The sequence below is a fragment of the Labrus mixtus genome, chromosome 20, assembly GCF_963584025.1.
Source record: "Labrus mixtus chromosome 20, fLabMix1.1, whole genome shotgun sequence".
Lineage (NCBI taxonomy): Eukaryota > Metazoa > Chordata > Actinopteri > Labriformes > Labridae > Labrus > Labrus mixtus.
In genome coordinates, this window is record NC_083631.1 from 15203979 (window position 1) to 15221335 (window position 17357).

Consider the following 17357-nt stretch of genomic DNA (forward strand, 5'->3'; position numbering starts at 1 on the left):
CTTACTAAACTTCACATATGCACGTCACCTGAGTCGAGGATTCTCCTATCCAAAAAACGATCCTCCCTCTCTACAGGCCAACCTTCTATCCATAAATCAGCGTTTAATTGAAGTGAAAATAGACGTGCTAGAAGAAGCATTACCCGGTTGGCCTCAGTACATCATCTCTCCGTCTGTGTAGACTGTCTCCACTTTCTCATGCGTCAAAGTTGACTTGAAGGAGCACACAAAAGAACACAACCTTTGCAGCTAGGGATGCACCAATGGTTCGGTTGAACATTGGTGTTGGCCGATATCAGCCCTGTTGACAGACATAAGCTCATCGGCAAAAAATGTGGCTGGCACTGATGTCAGAAGCTGATGTTTATCTGTTTAATTTAATGCTGGCAAGCGCTACCTTACTGCTGACTCAGAGAAGAATATTTTATTGGGCTGGAGAAGTCATCTGTTGGACAAACTCTACATTTGTTTTCATGATCAAATATGAAAGAAAATGTCCAGTGGTATACCATCTCAGCAAAGATCAGCAACAGTCAGTCAGACATGTGACATTTCAACAAGAGGGACCACTAACAACAATTTAAATACATCGCATGAAATGTATGAATGAATGAAAAAAAAACATCAGAATCAGTAATCAGCTAAATTATTTTAAAAGTCTTTCAGTATCAGTCCTGATTTTCACAATCGTTATATCGCTATAGTTACAAATGGTCAGGATATTTGATGTGAAGTCAATATCCTTAGTTTTTCACCTATAATTCTCATTATTGAGATTCATTGAGATTGTCATTATTCTCCCTGTGTATCTCTTGCAGTGAGAGTATGTTGGAGCTCTCCATTATGCCAAAAGACGAAGATGTGCTTCAGTTGGTAAGTGTGAGTATGGGATTTTTAACGCACCTTATCCAACAAAAAAACATCAAACTAACCCCTCACATGTCATGAGTTACACACTTCAATCTCTCTTTTTCCGTGCAGCAAATTGTGTATTCTGTCACGCTTGTTTGCAGAGTTGAACCTGGATTCACCCTGTCGTTGTTGACAAAGAATGTCGAGATTTTGTAAGAATGACTGTGGAGTGACTCAGATGCGCTCTGCTCTGTGTTTAGCTTACGACACGCATACATTAAAAGGCTGCCGGTTTCCTGACTGCTAAAGCTTAATGTTAAAAAAAACCAAAACATCCCTGCGCTTGTTCACACACACCCATGTACTGTACAACACATTTTTGTCGCTCCACAGGTTGCCCCACGCTGGCTCACATGATGAGACATGCATCATCCCTCGCCTCGTCCCTCCCATTAACACAGAGCAACAGCTAACACAAAAAACCGGATCACCAGATTTGAGTCATTCACGCAGAATTGTTTGCGTTCCTGCCAAAGGAGTCCAAAACCTACCTCTCTATTTCAGAACACCGCCATGTTTTCATTTTTTAAAAACCCACTCCTCTGTCCTCACGCTCCTCCCCTTCCTCGATGCTATGCCTGAATCTGCTGCATTCCTGGCATGACATCACCAGTGCTGCGCCTCCTTCCACACTCCCACAGGGTGGAGTAAGGCAGAGAATGAGAGGGAGGAAGGAGGGAGTTTGGAAAGATCCGAGAGAGGAGACAACAAGGAGATCAACAGAAAACTTTCAAAAAAAAATTAAATAGAAGAAGGAGCGAGCGATTGAATGTTTCTTAGAGGAGGAGAAGGGTGTAGAATCTGAAGAGTAGCAGGAGAGTTGGTGAGGAAAAGTCTTCTGACTCGTCCTCCTCTGAATCTGTTTGTGGTAAATACACGCTTAACGTGCGGGCTGAGGAAAGGCTCTGGATTCTGTTTGGGTGGTTCAGGTAAACCTTGAAAAACTTGTCTTAAATGTTTGTATGATTGAGCTTTACATAATCAGCAGAAGGGACGTTTTGTTTTTGTTTCCTGTTGTTATTACGTGGATTACAAGTAGTTATCGATGCTCTAAATGTGAATATGTGTCTTTTGATAAAGTAATCTGTACTTGTAAACCATGGATCCTTTCGAGGCAGCGCAGTGTGCGTAGATATGCCCTGTATGTGTGTGTGTACTCAACATTGCTGGGGACTTGTGTATTTCCAGCAGGCTGCTGTTCAGTGAGGGTTGAGGCTTTTGCTGCAGGCAGTTTGTGCAGTTTGCTAGCGAGCAAGTGTTTGTGTTGAGCGCTGAGGCCCTGGGGACAAACTGTGGCAAAGGCTGAGAGAGACCGTCCCACTTTAGGGTTTGTTGTGTAATAAACAGCGGCATGAAGTTGTCTAATAGAGTTATTGTTTTGGTCTGCGTTGTTTTAAATCTTGTTTACAGCAAGAGTGTAAAAATGTTTGATTTACAATCGTCACAACGGCACACATTCACCTTCTCTAGCTTATCTCTTTCTGTTCCGTCTTATCTAACTGCTCCTCTCTACTCCCTCTCTCTTCCAGGCATACTCCCAGGATGCCTACCTGACAGGCAACGAACCCTACTCAGGGGGAGCTGAGAACCTCCCGCCACCACCTCCCCCCTGTTACCCCCGCAGCAAAACCACGTCCCCTGCAGGAGCTCCTCCGTCAGCGCCTATGGGCCAGAACCAGCTGGATAACTGGAGTCGCTGGCAAGGTTCCTCAAGCCCTTCTTCACCCCTGGACAACCGCTCCACTGTGGGAAGCCCAGCTAGCTGGCAGGAGGGGCGGGCGGGAGAGCCAGGCGGTGTGGGTCACAGTAGCCCAGCTCACCGGACAGAGGAGATCCAATACGGGATGACCAGCCAGCAGCCTCAGGGTCAGACCAGGGGGCGCTCCTATTCTTCTTCCTCCTCATCAGGAGGTCCTTTGTCCAGCCCCCTGCAAGTCCACTACCCTAATCACCATGCTGCCGGGCCCTCACAGGCTCAGCCACGCAAGTCCAGCTCAGCGTGGACCAGTCCCCCCCTGCCCCAGCTCAGCCACGGACGCACTGAGCGCTGTCAGCAGGCGCTGTCAGATTGGTACTTCAGCCAGGTGCCTGAGCGGTCAGGACGCAGCATGCAGACCCGACACCGCAGCTACTCACAGGACCGGCTCAGTGAATCGAGGAGGCAGCAGCAGCGGTCAGGTGGCTGGCCGCACAGCGCCTCCCAGGACACTCTGCTGTTACTGCAGCAGTCAGGACCAGGACCCCAGGGAGAGCCCTACTGGTCTTATGGAGATTGGGAATCGGGCCCTGGTAGGGGCCATCCACCCACAAGCTATACACGAACACGCTCTGAAAACCTGCTAGCCCTGTATGACCGCCACGGCCGCTCTTTAGAGATGCTGGACCAAGCAGCAGCCGGACTGGTTTCGCCTCGGTTTGAGAGGCCGTCATGGCAACAGCAGGCTCCTCGACCGCCTGCTCGGACCGATGCCTTCACCAAGCAGGGGAACCATTACGGTGCAACACAAGCTGCTCCCATGTCTCGCCAGCCGCATTCTAAACACCAATCCCAGACTCACACCCAGTCCCAATCTCAGACTCAGCCCCAGCAGGCTGCCCCCAAGAGCAGGCGGCTTCCACATGGACAGAGCATGGACGATCAGCCGGTGGGCTACCGCAGCTACAGCCCGTCATTTTACCGAAAGACGGGCCGAATCATGCAGCAAGCCCACTCCTTCAGGGACCCTTCGTATTCTGGCCCTCACTTGAACTGGAACCCAACACCGAAAAGTCCCCCGGAGGGCACAGCAGCACCCATCACCGCCTCTACCACCTCCCCCCTCGCCTCCACCTCTGGCGAATCCCAGGACAGAGCGTACAGGCCTACAAACCACGAGAGGGAACGAGGGTCTGTTGAGGGGCAGGCGGAGATGGTGGTGGCGGCACAGACACAGGAAGTGGTGCTGAGGCAGAAACCTCCCACTGGGCGGAGGAACGCCCACGGTATGAGGCATCCTCACTACGTGCTGCCAGTGGACGGGCTAGAACCATCTTTGTTTTCTCCCGACCTTGAAGACTCAGGTCTCGTCCCTGGTTCCACAGGAGATGTAGCCCCACGCAAACCAAATGGCAACCTCGCCCCCATCCCCATAGAGGATGACTCCCTTGCTTCCATTCCCTTTATAGGTAAGCAAATAATGATTGAGCTCCGTCCTGTGGCCCATCTCTTACTCTTTAATCTCTTTACAAAACCCCAAAGTGACCTGCAGATTAAATCGTTGTTTTTCAAAAATAGAATCCTCATTGAGCGTTTATGAATGTTAGTGAAAGTTTAACTGAGGGGAAAATCAATACTCCAATTCAGACAAGATTATGAGTTGTGGGAGTGTGTGTTTGCTTCCTTAATTTCCTTCTTGTCTGTCCAGTAAGCTCCAGGCTTCTCTCAAATGCTGTTTTTCCATTCTTTCATTCTTGTTTTTTTTCATGTGTGTGTGTGTGTGTGTGTGTGTGTGTGTGTGTGTGTGTGTGTGTGTGTGTGTGTGTGTGTGTGTGTGTGTGTGTGTGTGTGTGTGTGTGTGTGTGTGTGTGTGTGTGTGTGTGTTTGCATTGGGTAACACTGGCACTTCCCTCTGTGTTTCACAGACAGTATTAGTAGTTAGATTGAATCATATCTGATGAGAATCACTAATCCTGCTGCCTGCCCCCCAGTCTTTGAGGAAATGAGGTCTTGACATCCTGCGTGCGTGCGTGCGTGTGTGTGTACGTGTGTGTGTGTGTACGTGTGTGTGTGTGTACGTGTGTGCCCAGGCTCGTGCTACAAATTTACTATTATTTTTGTGGTAGGACAGTCTGTCATCATTTTCTTCTGTGGATCTTCATTTTTTCAGTTAGTCACCTTTATGTTTTTAGCCATGCCACCAGCTAACTCTATGGATATCAGTATCTCCTGCTATTAGTCCAATCAACTTAAATGTTAACGTTTTAGCATTTTGTACAAACTGTCATAGTTTGAGGATGAGTCTGAATTACTTTTGTAATCCATTGAAGTTTCCTGAAGAACGTTGACCAGGTCAAATTAGGTTTCCAGTTTGTTAATGATCAAATAAAACTGAAAACATTCTGAAATGTTAGCATGCTAGCGTGCCTAACTCAAATTGGGAGCGTGTTTAACACTGTACCTGCCAAACATTGGTATGTGAACATCAGCTAAAGCACCACTGTAAAGTTAAGCCTCGCAGCTCGCAAAGTTGTAGACTTTTGTCCCCGTTTCAGTCTAACCGTTGAAAATGATTTTAATGACAGAAAAGCTGTGTGCTTCATTACAGTGGGCTCACTTTGTAACTCAGCCAGCAAATGACATCTAAGGAAAGAAAAGACTTTAAGACCTTAAAGACGTAATCCTCCTTTTATCCACATTTTTAAGAAGATTTTCTTAAGGTTATAATGAAAAATAGATTCAATTAAATGAACTTGTACAACTCTTTTCTAGTCTTCCGACTACTTAAAGCACTTTAAATACATTCCATTCACCTCATACACCTCACCGCACACCAGCAATTTGGGGATCAGTTTTATTGCCGAAGGTCACTCACATATGAGGGCTGGAGGCGCCCGTAATCAAGCTGTCGATCTGCAGACAGGTGGATTAACCACTCTTCCTCCTGATCCACAGCGGTCCCATAAAGTACAGCAAATGACATGACACTCGGTGTTTAAGAAACCCTATTGCATATTAGAGTCCACTTGACAGAATTTGAATACGTTTAGTATAGTTTAATGATAATAATCTGTAATAGATGCTGTGATGCTGCATAAAGGAGATGCAGTTCTGTGCCTATGGGATGTTGTTTATATGAACATGTACTGTACAGTTACATATGTTGCTGTTAGTGGTAGGTGACTGGAGTCTTGTCCCAGCTTGTTCCTGTTCTGAAAAGCCTCAAAGAGAAGGGGCTCTGAAGGATTCATATTTGGTTGTATCGCCTGACACATACAGCTGCCATTAAGTCAAACCATACGCAAACTAAGTCAGTCTGTCAGGCGAGCCTGCCCTAGAGAAAACAGCCACTGCTTACCCTAACGTCAAATAGATTCAAATCAGCTGACTTAGAAGCTCCGACCCCAACATGGAATGACTGCGGCTATTTGAGCCAAGCCACGCTCGGCCAGAGAAAGTCATTTGAAGGCAGAAAATCAGTGGATCAGCAAACCATGTAGGCATCTACTCTGCCGCTCTCAGTGTGTGTGTCACAGCACATTCCTTCCTCGTACCTTCAGAAAGCAGGAATCAGAGCTGCAGGCCGGGACACGTTTAATGGGCATGAACTGAAACTAGGCTAGTTGTAGTTTCTCCCTGTAGACATGAACCAGCTTCTCTCCTCTTTTTTTGTCGTTCTCTTTCTTTATCTGAGAGATGGTGATATGATCTGGGCCTGTTTGGGAACATACAGCTGTTGTAATTCCTTCGTGTCTGCACAGCACCATGTCTGGACATATATCTAGATCAAAGGTGTGTACACAGATTTAACAGTTTTCCAATTTTCTGTTCAAGTATTTTTTTAAATCACACACGTGTCTAAAACAGGAAGAGACATGTCAACCGATGCAGTGTTTTACTCTGCACACACTTGGACTCTTACGACTTGGATCTAAGCTGTAAATTACCAGGAGGTTTTTGTGGCGGTGCTTGTGGGAACATTAGGGGCCCATACACTCCTCTCCGGCCCAACATCAATGCTGTTATTGTGCCTCTCTAGATGATGAAGGGGTTTGTGTGTCTGTGTGGGGGTTCAGTCTATGTCTATCTTTACTGGCTGGACCCTGGAAAGCACAGAACAGTACCAAGACCTTCTGTTCTGGCTTCTGCTTCCGGCAGACATCTCGTCCCCTCTGACTCTTTTCACAAGATACAGCCCCCTGTTTTATGTCTGACTCTCGATCACCCTATTTCTTCTTTCTCCGCTTTTTAGAGATTCTTAGTTTCTTGGTGAAGACCAAAATGCCATCGTAGCAGAGTATATGTAGTTGTTTAAATGAACTTACTTGGTCTGATATAAAGGTGTATCAATAAAGCTGCAACAATACGTTAATCAGTCAATCAACTTACATTATGCAACAGATGTCTACTTTGATAATCAACCCATGACTCACATCAGACATCTTTCCTGAAAAGAACTGTAAATATTTACCCCCGATGTGCCCGATTGTCATTTTTTGGCTGAAATTATTATAATCTGAAAAACTGAGGAGAATCAGTCCAAAAATGCATCTTGAACTTTTCACCCTGGGCTTTCAAAAAACTGAATTTTCACATTTTTTTTGACAGATGATGAATCGATGAAAAGAGTAGATAATTATCTGGAAAATATTCTTGTAAATTACTCAGTACCCTACCTTTTGTTTGTTTTTCTCAGTTAGCTAATTGAAGTTTGCAAAGGTGGTTTTTTTAAGCTTATTTAAGACTCTTTAAGCTCCTGTGTCACCTCAAACTTTTTCACTTCTACTCTATCTGTCGGTTCTTTCTCCACCCCTCTCTTTGTGTACTTGAGCTCCGTATTTTCTGCAGAATCTGGAGTTGGTTCGGAGCGTGCTGTAGTATGTTGCTCCCCTCTGCTGGTTGGTCTCTGTCTCATGGCTCTGAGCTCACTCTCTGATTGCCTGTTAATGACGGCCTTTGTTAAACCCACAGCCCGGCTATTTCTGGGCAGTGCTGTAAACAGGCAGATTCCTCAGCCCAGATTGGAAATGTTTCCAGCCTTATGTCGGGGCTGGAGTATGCAGAGGAGTGAGGGACAGAGCAGAAAGTGTGATGGAAGGAAGAAATCCATAGAGAAGGAGTGACAAACATAAAAGAGAAGATGGTGAAACTCGATAGGGCTGTAAAGGATGAGGAAAACTTCAAATGAATCAGAGCAGAAATGTCATTCTAATGAGAAACCCTTACAAGAATTAGCAAAAAGACTATGTGATTGTCTGTGTGTGAGTCTGTGCTGCCCCCTGCTGTCCGCTCAGAGAACACACCGAAACTAAGCAGCAACTCAGTCCTGAGGTTAAACTGTCACTGGCACATCCAGCTTCTCCTCACTTTATGCAAATATCAGGCTGCTCTCTAATCCTCTGTCGGTCAGGAAGTGTGCATCACAACATGAGTAGTCATGTGTGCGTATTACGGTTTCATATCCCATTGCATCAGATGAAACTATTGAAGACTTTTAGCCTGTACGATCTATAAAAGTCCTATGTGTCGTCTTTCTTTTTTAAAGTCATTATTGGCACAAAAACATATTTCATGTCTACCTTTAGTTAATCTTATTATAAGTCTTAGTTTTTCTTCTTTTCTATGATTTGACATTTGACACTGTACACTGCTGTAGATTTCATAAAGAACTGAAACCTGGAGTCAGTAAATCTGTGTAACAAACGCACTCTTGCTCTTACTCTAAACAACTGACTAGCTCGTCTTATGGCAGCAGGAGGCACAGGTACTGCAATTTATAAACTACTTGCCTTTTTTCATTTTGTTTCTGTGAACATTCTTGTCACTTTAGACTTCTGGAGTCTTCAGCTTCTGTTTGTGGATTTGTGAGTGTGAGTGTGGATGTTTGGCTTTCTGGTCTGTCTTCTGTGTACTCTTCACTTGAGTCTAGAGGAAATTCCTCGATGGAGTATGGCGTTAATCTGTGTTCCTGTTGCAGAAAGAATGAATTTTGATAACATTGAGAACTTTGTTGAGAACTGTTTTGTATCTTTGACGGTAACCCTGACGGTTCCTCTTCCTTTAAAAACCTCTCCTCTTCCTCGCCTCCTCCTCCGTCTAACCCCTTTTATATTCCTTCTTTTTCATCTGACCTTTTTTTTTTTTCTCTTAACAACTAACTATCCCTTCTTGCTTTCCCTCTTGCCTCCCCCCTTCCCTCCTCCCTCCTCCCTCCTCCCTCCCACAGATGAACCGACCAGCCCCGGTGCTGATTTGCGTGCACGCCATGTGCCGGCGTCCTCCGTGGTGTCCAGCGGCATGAGCTCGGCACCCGCCGTGGTCACCAGCCCCGCCTCCCCCACTTTCTCCTTCCCCCCCACTAGGCTCTTCTCACACGACTGCAGTGAGTGCCCCCCCTCCTCTCCTCCTTCCCTCCCTCACTCCACACTGCATGCAGCTGAAAAGGATCTCACTGATGATGTTTACGTGTCATGTTTTTATTTCCAGAGAAGGGGTTAAAGAAGCATGCATGAAAAGTGAAAACTATTCCGGTTGGGTGTTGTTCCTCACTGCTATAATGTCGATCTTATCAAGTATTTGTGCTGATTTTGAGTCTTAATTTCTCAAATTAAGTAAGAAGTTAAACAATTCTATTTTATTCCTAACGAAATTCTTGAAGATATTTTGGAGAATTAAGTGTCATTTTAAAAGGTTGTCGTCAGGCTTTTTTCTTTTATGATACTGACCTCTTCTAGTTTTTCTCCCTTGGATGATCTATACTGCAAATGGGCAAAATTATTCTTCAAACTTAACTTCAAAAATGAACAAAAATCCTTGAAAGATGATATAAAGCAGTGATGTAATTGGGATTCATAGGTTTGAAGTTTGGTACTTAGTACTTGGTACATTCTTACATGTAAATGTTAAATTGAACAAAATCAGTCTTGCATGATCTTTTTCTTGACACAAAAAGTTGATCTGCATGATGTCAGTCAGTGTTTACGGAAGCTCCTCCTGCATGCACAGTGGTGAGAAAAGTGAAGTGTTTAATCTAACCCACCGACCCAGCTCACATCCCCACAGTCCATCCATCCTCACCTCCGACCACCTCACCTGCTCCCTACCTCACTGCTCCCCTATGCTAATCCAACACCATCCACACTGGTGATTGGCATTACATCACATTCTGTCTTTCTCTCTGTCCCTTGTCTTTGTTTCTACTCCTTCCTCTCTCTCTCTCTCTCTCTCTCTCCGCTCATTCATCCTCTCACCGAGCAGGCAGTATTAAATCCAGTCGCCGTTCCTCCTATCTTCTAGCCATCACCACCGAGCGCTCCAAGTCATGCGACGAAGGACTCAACACGTTCAGAGAGGAAGGACGAGTCTTCTCGTAAGTCAAACTGTGAATAAAATCCATGATAAGCACCCATGAAATGACATGTGTGAGCAGACATTCTCACTCTTAATAATCGTGTTGTACTTGACAGGAGGCTACCAAAGAGAGTGAAGAGTTTCTTCACAGACGGGGTGAGTCTTTCATCTTTGAATAACACACATGATCCTACGTACTGTTTGTTTCATCGTCTGATCCTTGTTTTTATTCATCCTGGCCTTTAAAATCAAACAAGCAAAGAAACCCTAAATACTTGTCCTACAACTAAACAGTCACATTTAATAAACATTACATTGCTTTACAGACAATTCACTTGATTTGGACATCATGTCATTAAATAATGTAGAGGATTAATCCTCACATTCTGAAGTGTTGGAATATAAGCCCGTGTCTTGTGACAATGAAGTTTAAATACCAGTCAGTTCTGAAGAAGTAAAGGGACAGAAGTATAATAAGAGTATAACATCACTGTGTCTCTTCACTCTGTATAACTCTCCCTCAGCATGGTGTTTAGAAAAGTGTTAATGAACATTACAGCAACGTGTTTGTCTGGATTCATCTCTCTAGGAGACTTAATTCACTGGACTGAAGTGAGATGATTAAATTGGGAGTGCGGTAGTGATATCTTTATTATTTTATAAACCTTTTATTTGTTAACTTACATACTGTACTGTATGGGTTATGTCTATGTTTAAAAAAATACTGCCTTCTCCAGCTGCTCGTGTTCTTTTTTTGTTAGTTCTAAACTTGTTCCATATAGAAATGTAATCCCACAGTCTAGCTTTGGCTTCTTCTTTAACAAACACTTTGATGTGTTGCTGCTTCAAACTGCCGGGGCATCAGTGGGAATATGTCAGGTCTCTCTAGTTCATAATAAAACCCAGGAAATCCACTGAATGAACTTCATGTTGACACATGCTGCAGCGAAAAAAGATGATGGTTACAAAAATGTTGTTCTATTTATTACATGATTGTTTTTCTCATGCCTTGATTTCCAGACCGAGTTAATGTGAATAAGTCTTACCTAATAGCTTTAAACAGGCTTACCTATCAACCAATCCTCTTAACATTTACGTGTTTGTGTTTCAGTCTCTAGACAACCTCGGGACGGCAGAGGAGGTCCGATCAAAACGCCATTCAACGTCAGAGCTGGGAAACATCACGTACAGTGACGTACGGCGAGAAGGATGGCTGCACTACAAACAGATCCTCACAGAGAAGGGCAAGGTGGGCACTTCTGATTTTATGAGAAGTAGAATGAAAGCAGAAATTCATATACAACAAACTCTCATCACATTATATCTGTCCTCCACAGAAGGTGGGCAGCGGCATGCGTCCGTGGAAGCGAGTCTTTTCTGTTCTTCGCTCTCATTCGCTGTTCCTCTACAAAGACAAGAGGGAGGCGGTGCTCCGCGGCGCCACGATTGGAGGCGCGGCAGATGATGATCAGCCGATCAGCATACGGGGCTGCCTGGTGGACATTGCATACAGTGAAACCAAACGAAAACATGCCCTGCGGCTGACCACACAGGACTTCTGTGAGTACCTGCTGCAGGCAGAGGACCGGGAGGACATGCTGGACTGGATTAAGGTCATCAGGGAGAACAGCAAGACGGACAGTGAGGTCAGAGGTCACACTTGGATCTTTGATCTGTGACTTTTATCTTGTGTAGGTGTTATTAGAAACAGGTCATCACCAGGGTTTTTTTTTTTGTTTGTTGCAGGAGCTCGGCTTTTCCAGGCAGGCCCTCATCAATAAAAAACTGAACGATTACAGAAAGCAGAGGTGAGTCTCCTGATCATTAAGCGAGCATGAAGAAGCTTCTTTTGTCTCCGCAAACTAATTCAATTGGCCTCTCTGTCTCCCCCTGCAGTCCGACAGGCAGTAAACCTGACTCCTCGCCCAGACTGCCTCGCATGAAACCTCCCTTCCTGCACACCAAGACTGAAAACGCAGCCGGGGCGCCGCGCTCCCCAAAACCAGAGGGCAAAGGTCAGAGTCATGGAAACAACACCAATAGTGAATGACTTAAACTTCAGACCTCCAAAACGGGCTTTATGTTAACAATTAAAAATAAGAACCAGAACGTTTTGAGATTGACTGTTACCCAAACGTTTGCATCATGTCTCCTGTAAGATGAGTTCAACTGTTCTAAACTAAGCAGCTCATTTGATACTATTTGTTAAACTGTATTATTACTCCTGAGTCCTTACTTATAATGCTTAGGCGTGTGAAATATGATTTTCAGCATCTGGTGCGTAAACATTGATTTTTTGTTTAATAATGTTTTTTAAATTATTATTTTTTTCTTCTTTTGTTAAATTTATATGAAAATCCAAGACCAGTGAAATTATTAGAACATTAATTGTGTAATATACTTTAGTTGACTGACAGTTCCCTAAAAAGGACTCATTCTTAAAGGATTTGTGGTACTTTGTTCTTCACTCCCTGCTGTTATTATGAATTCAGTTCATCTTTATATAAAACAGATTTAAGAATGTTGAACAGTATTTTTTTAGGTTTTGTGTCAAGCTTTAAAGTTTTTGTTCAACGTGTCTCCAGACGAGAGCGGCCCTCCAAAGTCTCCGTGGGGAATCAACATCATGAAGAAGACGAAGAAGACGGGACCTAAAGCTTTCGGTGTGAGGCTGGAGGAGTGTCAGCCAGGTGTCATTAATAAGGTACGATATCCTCTCGTATTACCCTGAATGTGGTGAAACAGATTAGTCTCTGGAGGTGTAGTTGTGCTTACATTCTGTCTGTCTGTCTGTCTCAGTTCATCCCGCTGATCGTGGAGATCTGCTGTGGTCTAGTGGAGGACATGGGTCTGGAGTACACAGGGATCTACAGAGTCCCCGGGAACAACGCCATGGTGTCCATGCTGCAGGATCAGCTCAACAAAGGCGTGGACATCAACCCCGCAGAGGAGGTCGGGAAATATAAATGTGGAATACAAACTAATTAACTGACAGGTTTCCTTCAATTTGACAGTACAAACCTGTAATACTATATTATGCTATGTTTATTTTAGTGCTCAGACGTATAGTTTTTGTCAAATAGTTTTACATTCAACATCTTTTTTTTTTCTCTCTGACCGGGACATAGGTACCTGGTTTTATTCTCTTTTATGCTCTAACTTCTTCTTGGAATATAGTTAACTTCTTTAACGTCCTTCAATCACTAAAAGTAAAAGGTCAATTATTTATTTTTCTGACTCCTCTCTTTGATTTTCTGTCATCAGAAGTGGCAGGACCTGAATGTTGTCAGCAGTTTACTCAAATCCTTCTTCAGAAAACTTCCAGAGCCGCTCTTCACAAATGGTGAGTCCAAACATGTCTTGACAAGCCATCACACACACACACACACACACACACATACATACATACATACATACATACATACAGACATACATACATTACTATCTCACACAGCCAAGCTTTCATATAAAACCTTAATTTGCTTAATTTGATTTTGTTGCAGACAAATACAATGACTTCATTGATGCCAACCGCATGGAGAACGCATCAGATCGCCTGAAGACCATGAAGAAACTGGTTAGTGTTTGTTTAAAGTCAAGAATTAATTTGAGATGAATAGGTGAGTGAGTGTGTGTGTGTGTGTGTGTGTGTGTGTGTGTGTGTGTGTGTGTGTGTGTGTGTGTGTGTGTGTGTGTGTGTGTGTGTGTGTGTGTGTGTGTGTGTGTGTGTGTGTGTGTGTGTGTGTGTGTGTGTGTGTGTGTGTGTGTGTGTGTGTGTGCGTGTGTTAGACCTCAGGCAGGTCAAACAGGTTTATTTCTGTTGTCATTCCTCTCGTTCCTTTATAGATCAGAGACCTCCCGGATTATTACTATCACACTTTGAAGTTCCTTGTTTATCACCTGAAGACTGTGGCCGACAGCTCCGATAAAAACAAGGTCTGTGAAGGTCTAAAAGTTAGGAATAATAATGAAATTGTATCAAGTGTGAGTGTGTGTTATTAATGAGCTCTGTCTCTGCCTGGTGCGTGTGTGCGCAGATGGAGCCTCGTAACCTGGCGTTGGTGTTTGGGCCGACTCTGGTGCGGACGTCTGAGGACAACATGAAAGATATGGTCACACACATGCCCGACCGCTACAAGATAGTAGAGACACTCATACAGCATGTGAGGGATGACACACACACACACACACACACACACACACACACACACACACACACACACACACACACACACATATTATAAATGATCCTTAATGTGCTAAATCATTTCATCTCTGTCGTTCTCGTAGGGGACCTGGTTTTTCGCGGAAGAGGTAGACAAGGATGAAAAGGTAAGCTCCCAATATTGTCATCTTAAAGCACGTGGACAATGCAAGATTTATTTAGACTTAAACATTGAAAATAATAATATATATAACAGAAACAGGTTTTAAAAGGATGCTGAGGATTTAAAGTTGCTCTGTAAACTGCCATGTGTAGTATTCAGTGATTACAGCGTTACACTGAACTATTTCTGAAACAAAAAAACATTTATTATGTGTCAAGATTTATATGATTTCATACCCAAAAAATGTGAAGCTACACTGAAAGCAGCAAAGTGTCATTTTACAGTTTCTAGAAAAGCTATAACTAACAACTATGTTCCTCATTAGAAATGTTTAGAAAAACTTAAAAATAGCCGAAAAGTGACTCTTCATTTACAATCATAAATAACAAAGAAGAACAAAAAGTAATAGAAATAGTTTATCCATTATCTGAGTAGTTTTTTCTTTTTGGAATTACATTCATCTGACTTATAAACCAATCATCACAGCTTTAGTTATTGTCATGACCAAACAGTATACCTGAGGGGAATCGTTTCTCCTTTCCACTCCACAAATCTCTTTTTTTGTTTTTTACAAACCACAAAAACGTGAAGCTGCTGCGCTCAGGTGTGGTAGTAATTATTTATTTGAATAGAACAACAATAAAAGTGTCATATTATAGATTCTTGTGCAGAAAACGTATTTTATTTTCTCTCAAACAAAAAAAAAACTGTTTTTGAAATCTTCCATTTAGGATTATTTCCCCCACGTTGTAACAGAAAGACTGTAAGTGCTGAAGGTGGAATCTGAAATGAGTCAGCTGGTTACACTTAGAGAAAAAGATTTATCCAACATTTGCTCTCTGGGAATAAAACCCAAGAGTCCCTGTTTGCTGTTTGCGAGGTAAACTGAAACACAAAATGTGATCTCAAACTTCTGTGTTTGTGATGAAGAGCAGGGATAAAGCAGGAATGTCTCTTCATGAGCCTTATTTGTGGAGATCTCTCTTCAGATATGATTTCATGGCAAACTGTAAAAGTGTTTTGGAACTCTAGTTTCATACCGGCTCATTTCCAGATGATAAAATCTTTATTTTTGTTTTAGGGTGATGTTAAAGGATAGATTCAAGTTTATTTGAAGCTTATCTAAAATGAAAGTCAATCAGATTGTTTTATTGTGTATTTGAATGATTTGTGTCTCTTTCATCCAGACGCCAGTGGACACGGAGGACCTGCAGCCGGCCCCCAACATCGACCACCTGCTTTCCAACATCGGCAGAACTGGTCTGCTAGGGGAGGCCTCAGGTGAGCATGCTGCTATCAGCCAATCAATGTTGGCTTTAACGAAACCGACCAATAGCATACCGGCAGCTGTAATCTGCAACTCTAAGAGAATGCTGCTTTCTGTTTGAAACTGGAACCTGGGATTTCCCTGGTAGTTTATAATGACGATGAGTTCGTTCCAGTGAACTGAGGGCGGAGAAACAGAAACTTTATTTTACAATTTAAAACTAATGTTGCTCGAATACAAAATATATAATCCATAATCAAAATATAATGTAATTGGCCGCTTTAAAAAAAGAGAGAATTGTGCTTTTCTCTTATCTGCCGACTGCTCAATGTTTCGTATGTCAAAGTTTAAAGCCAACAGAACTTGAAGGCAGCATAACAAATGAAGTTGTACATGGGTTAGCACTTGGAGTGTTTCAGTGTTTTTCAATGTGCCTTTACTTCTCTCTTCTCTGCTGACCTTTTTTTTCCTCCACCTTTGCTCATCTTTCACTTTCTCTGTACGTTTCTCTGCATTTCCTTCTCTTAGCTGAGCCTGTGGAGCAGCCGCTGCGGTAGGATGGGAACTCCCCTGGCAATACGTGTGTGTGTGTGTGTGTGTGTGTGTGTGTGTGTGTGTGTGTGTGTGTGTGTGTGTGTGTGTGTGTGTGTGTGTGTGTGTGTTTGTAACCGATTCAGTGCATCATGTTGTGAAAGTTTAATAATATGTGTGTGTGGGGAGGGTGACAGAGAAAGACTGATAGTGTTGGTGATGGTGGTTTGTGTCTTCATAGTCTCAATTCCCCTCCTGATAATCAGCGTCACAGTCAGAGTTTTTGTAAGAACAAGTCACTTCAGCGTCGCCCCGCTCTGATCTAATAAATTCATGGATGACTGGATGCCTGTTAAAGCTTCTGTCTGTGACACTGCAGTTTAAACTGTGACACTGGAGTGTAAACCGAGCTCCGTCACTGAGAGACAACTCCCTCACATCCTGATACAGTCGGCAGCTTCCGACAGTGTAGTCATACCATGACGTTCTTACCCCACACACACACACACACACACACACACACACACACACACAGCTGAGCTGCAAAGAGCCGCTAGGTGGCACTGTTCTGTTTATGCTCGAAACAGAAGTCACAGATGTTGATCACTGTCACAGCACAAACAGAGGGCCACTGTGCTTAAAGCTGCAACCAACAACTTAGGTTTACATTTAAAGGAGGAAATAAGGAATGTCCTTTTTTTTTTTTTTTTTTTTTTTCTAATCTGTTGTCTGAAAACATGAAAAAGGGTCCTGATCCCAGGGGTTCTCTTCAAATGGTTTGTGTTTGTAATTTAGTAATTAAAAATGTAATAAGCAATGATGGAAAGTGGAGAAATGTATAATCTAAACTTGAAAAGCTAAGAGCAGACAAAGTGCTCTTCAAATGACTAAACCGTTAATAGTTGATCAAATATTACAAATAAAATGAATGTGTATAAGGGCCAGCCTTTCAGTAGAATCAACTAATATGATTTGGTATATTTCTTTTTTTTTTATATGACCCTATAATTTACCTGATTCTGATCCGGGGTTTACTCAGACTTGACTCAGAAAGGCTGCTTCTGCTCTATAGATGGCAGCATTACAACCTCACTTGTGTAATACCTGATATAATAAAACAAAAGGTGCATCCAACACAGTCACAGATCCATCCAATCAGGACTTAAGATCATTGTTATTAGGTGAGAAATAATTCAATCTGGAGCCTGTGAAGAGGCCACCACCTCAGGTTCCCCCACAAATTCACTTCAGTGCACTCTGTGAAAGACAAAAA

The 17357-nt window shown here is 43.2% G+C and overlaps 1 protein-coding gene across 9 annotated transcripts in view; it reads left to right on the forward strand.

The window, feature by feature from the left end:
• Positions 1 to 17357, forward strand: part of arhgap23a (Rho GTPase activating protein 23a) — a 64217-nt gene that overhangs the window by 42249 nt on the left and 4611 nt on the right. For 4 of the 9 annotated variants that reach the window (XM_061065799.1, XM_061065796.1, XM_061065791.1 and 1 more), the window contains exons 6-22: positions 819 to 879; positions 2442 to 4077; positions 8835 to 8990; positions 9866 to 9977; positions 10075 to 10114; positions 11070 to 11207; positions 11296 to 11604; positions 11705 to 11766; positions 11855 to 11973; positions 12544 to 12662; positions 12758 to 12910; positions 13223 to 13301; positions 13462 to 13535; positions 13805 to 13894; positions 13996 to 14121; positions 14249 to 14290; positions 15474 to 15567. In XM_061065799.1, coding sequence (XP_060921782.1) covers positions 819 to 879; positions 2442 to 4077; positions 8835 to 8990; positions 9866 to 9977; positions 10075 to 10114; positions 11070 to 11207; positions 11296 to 11604; positions 11705 to 11766; positions 11855 to 11973; positions 12544 to 12662; positions 12758 to 12910; positions 13223 to 13301; positions 13462 to 13535; positions 13805 to 13894; positions 13996 to 14121; positions 14249 to 14290; positions 15474 to 15567 — 3410 coding nt within the window. Of the gene's footprint in view, positions 1 to 818; positions 880 to 1444; positions 1842 to 2441; positions 4078 to 8834; positions 8991 to 9865; positions 9978 to 10074; positions 10115 to 11069; positions 11208 to 11295; positions 11605 to 11704; positions 11767 to 11854; positions 11974 to 12543; positions 12663 to 12757; positions 12911 to 13222; positions 13302 to 13461; positions 13536 to 13804; positions 13895 to 13995; positions 14122 to 14248; positions 14291 to 15473; positions 15568 to 17357 lie in introns of those variants that run through there. The other 5 variants (XM_061065794.1, XM_061065793.1, XM_061065800.1 and 2 more) reach the window with 5 other exon arrangements.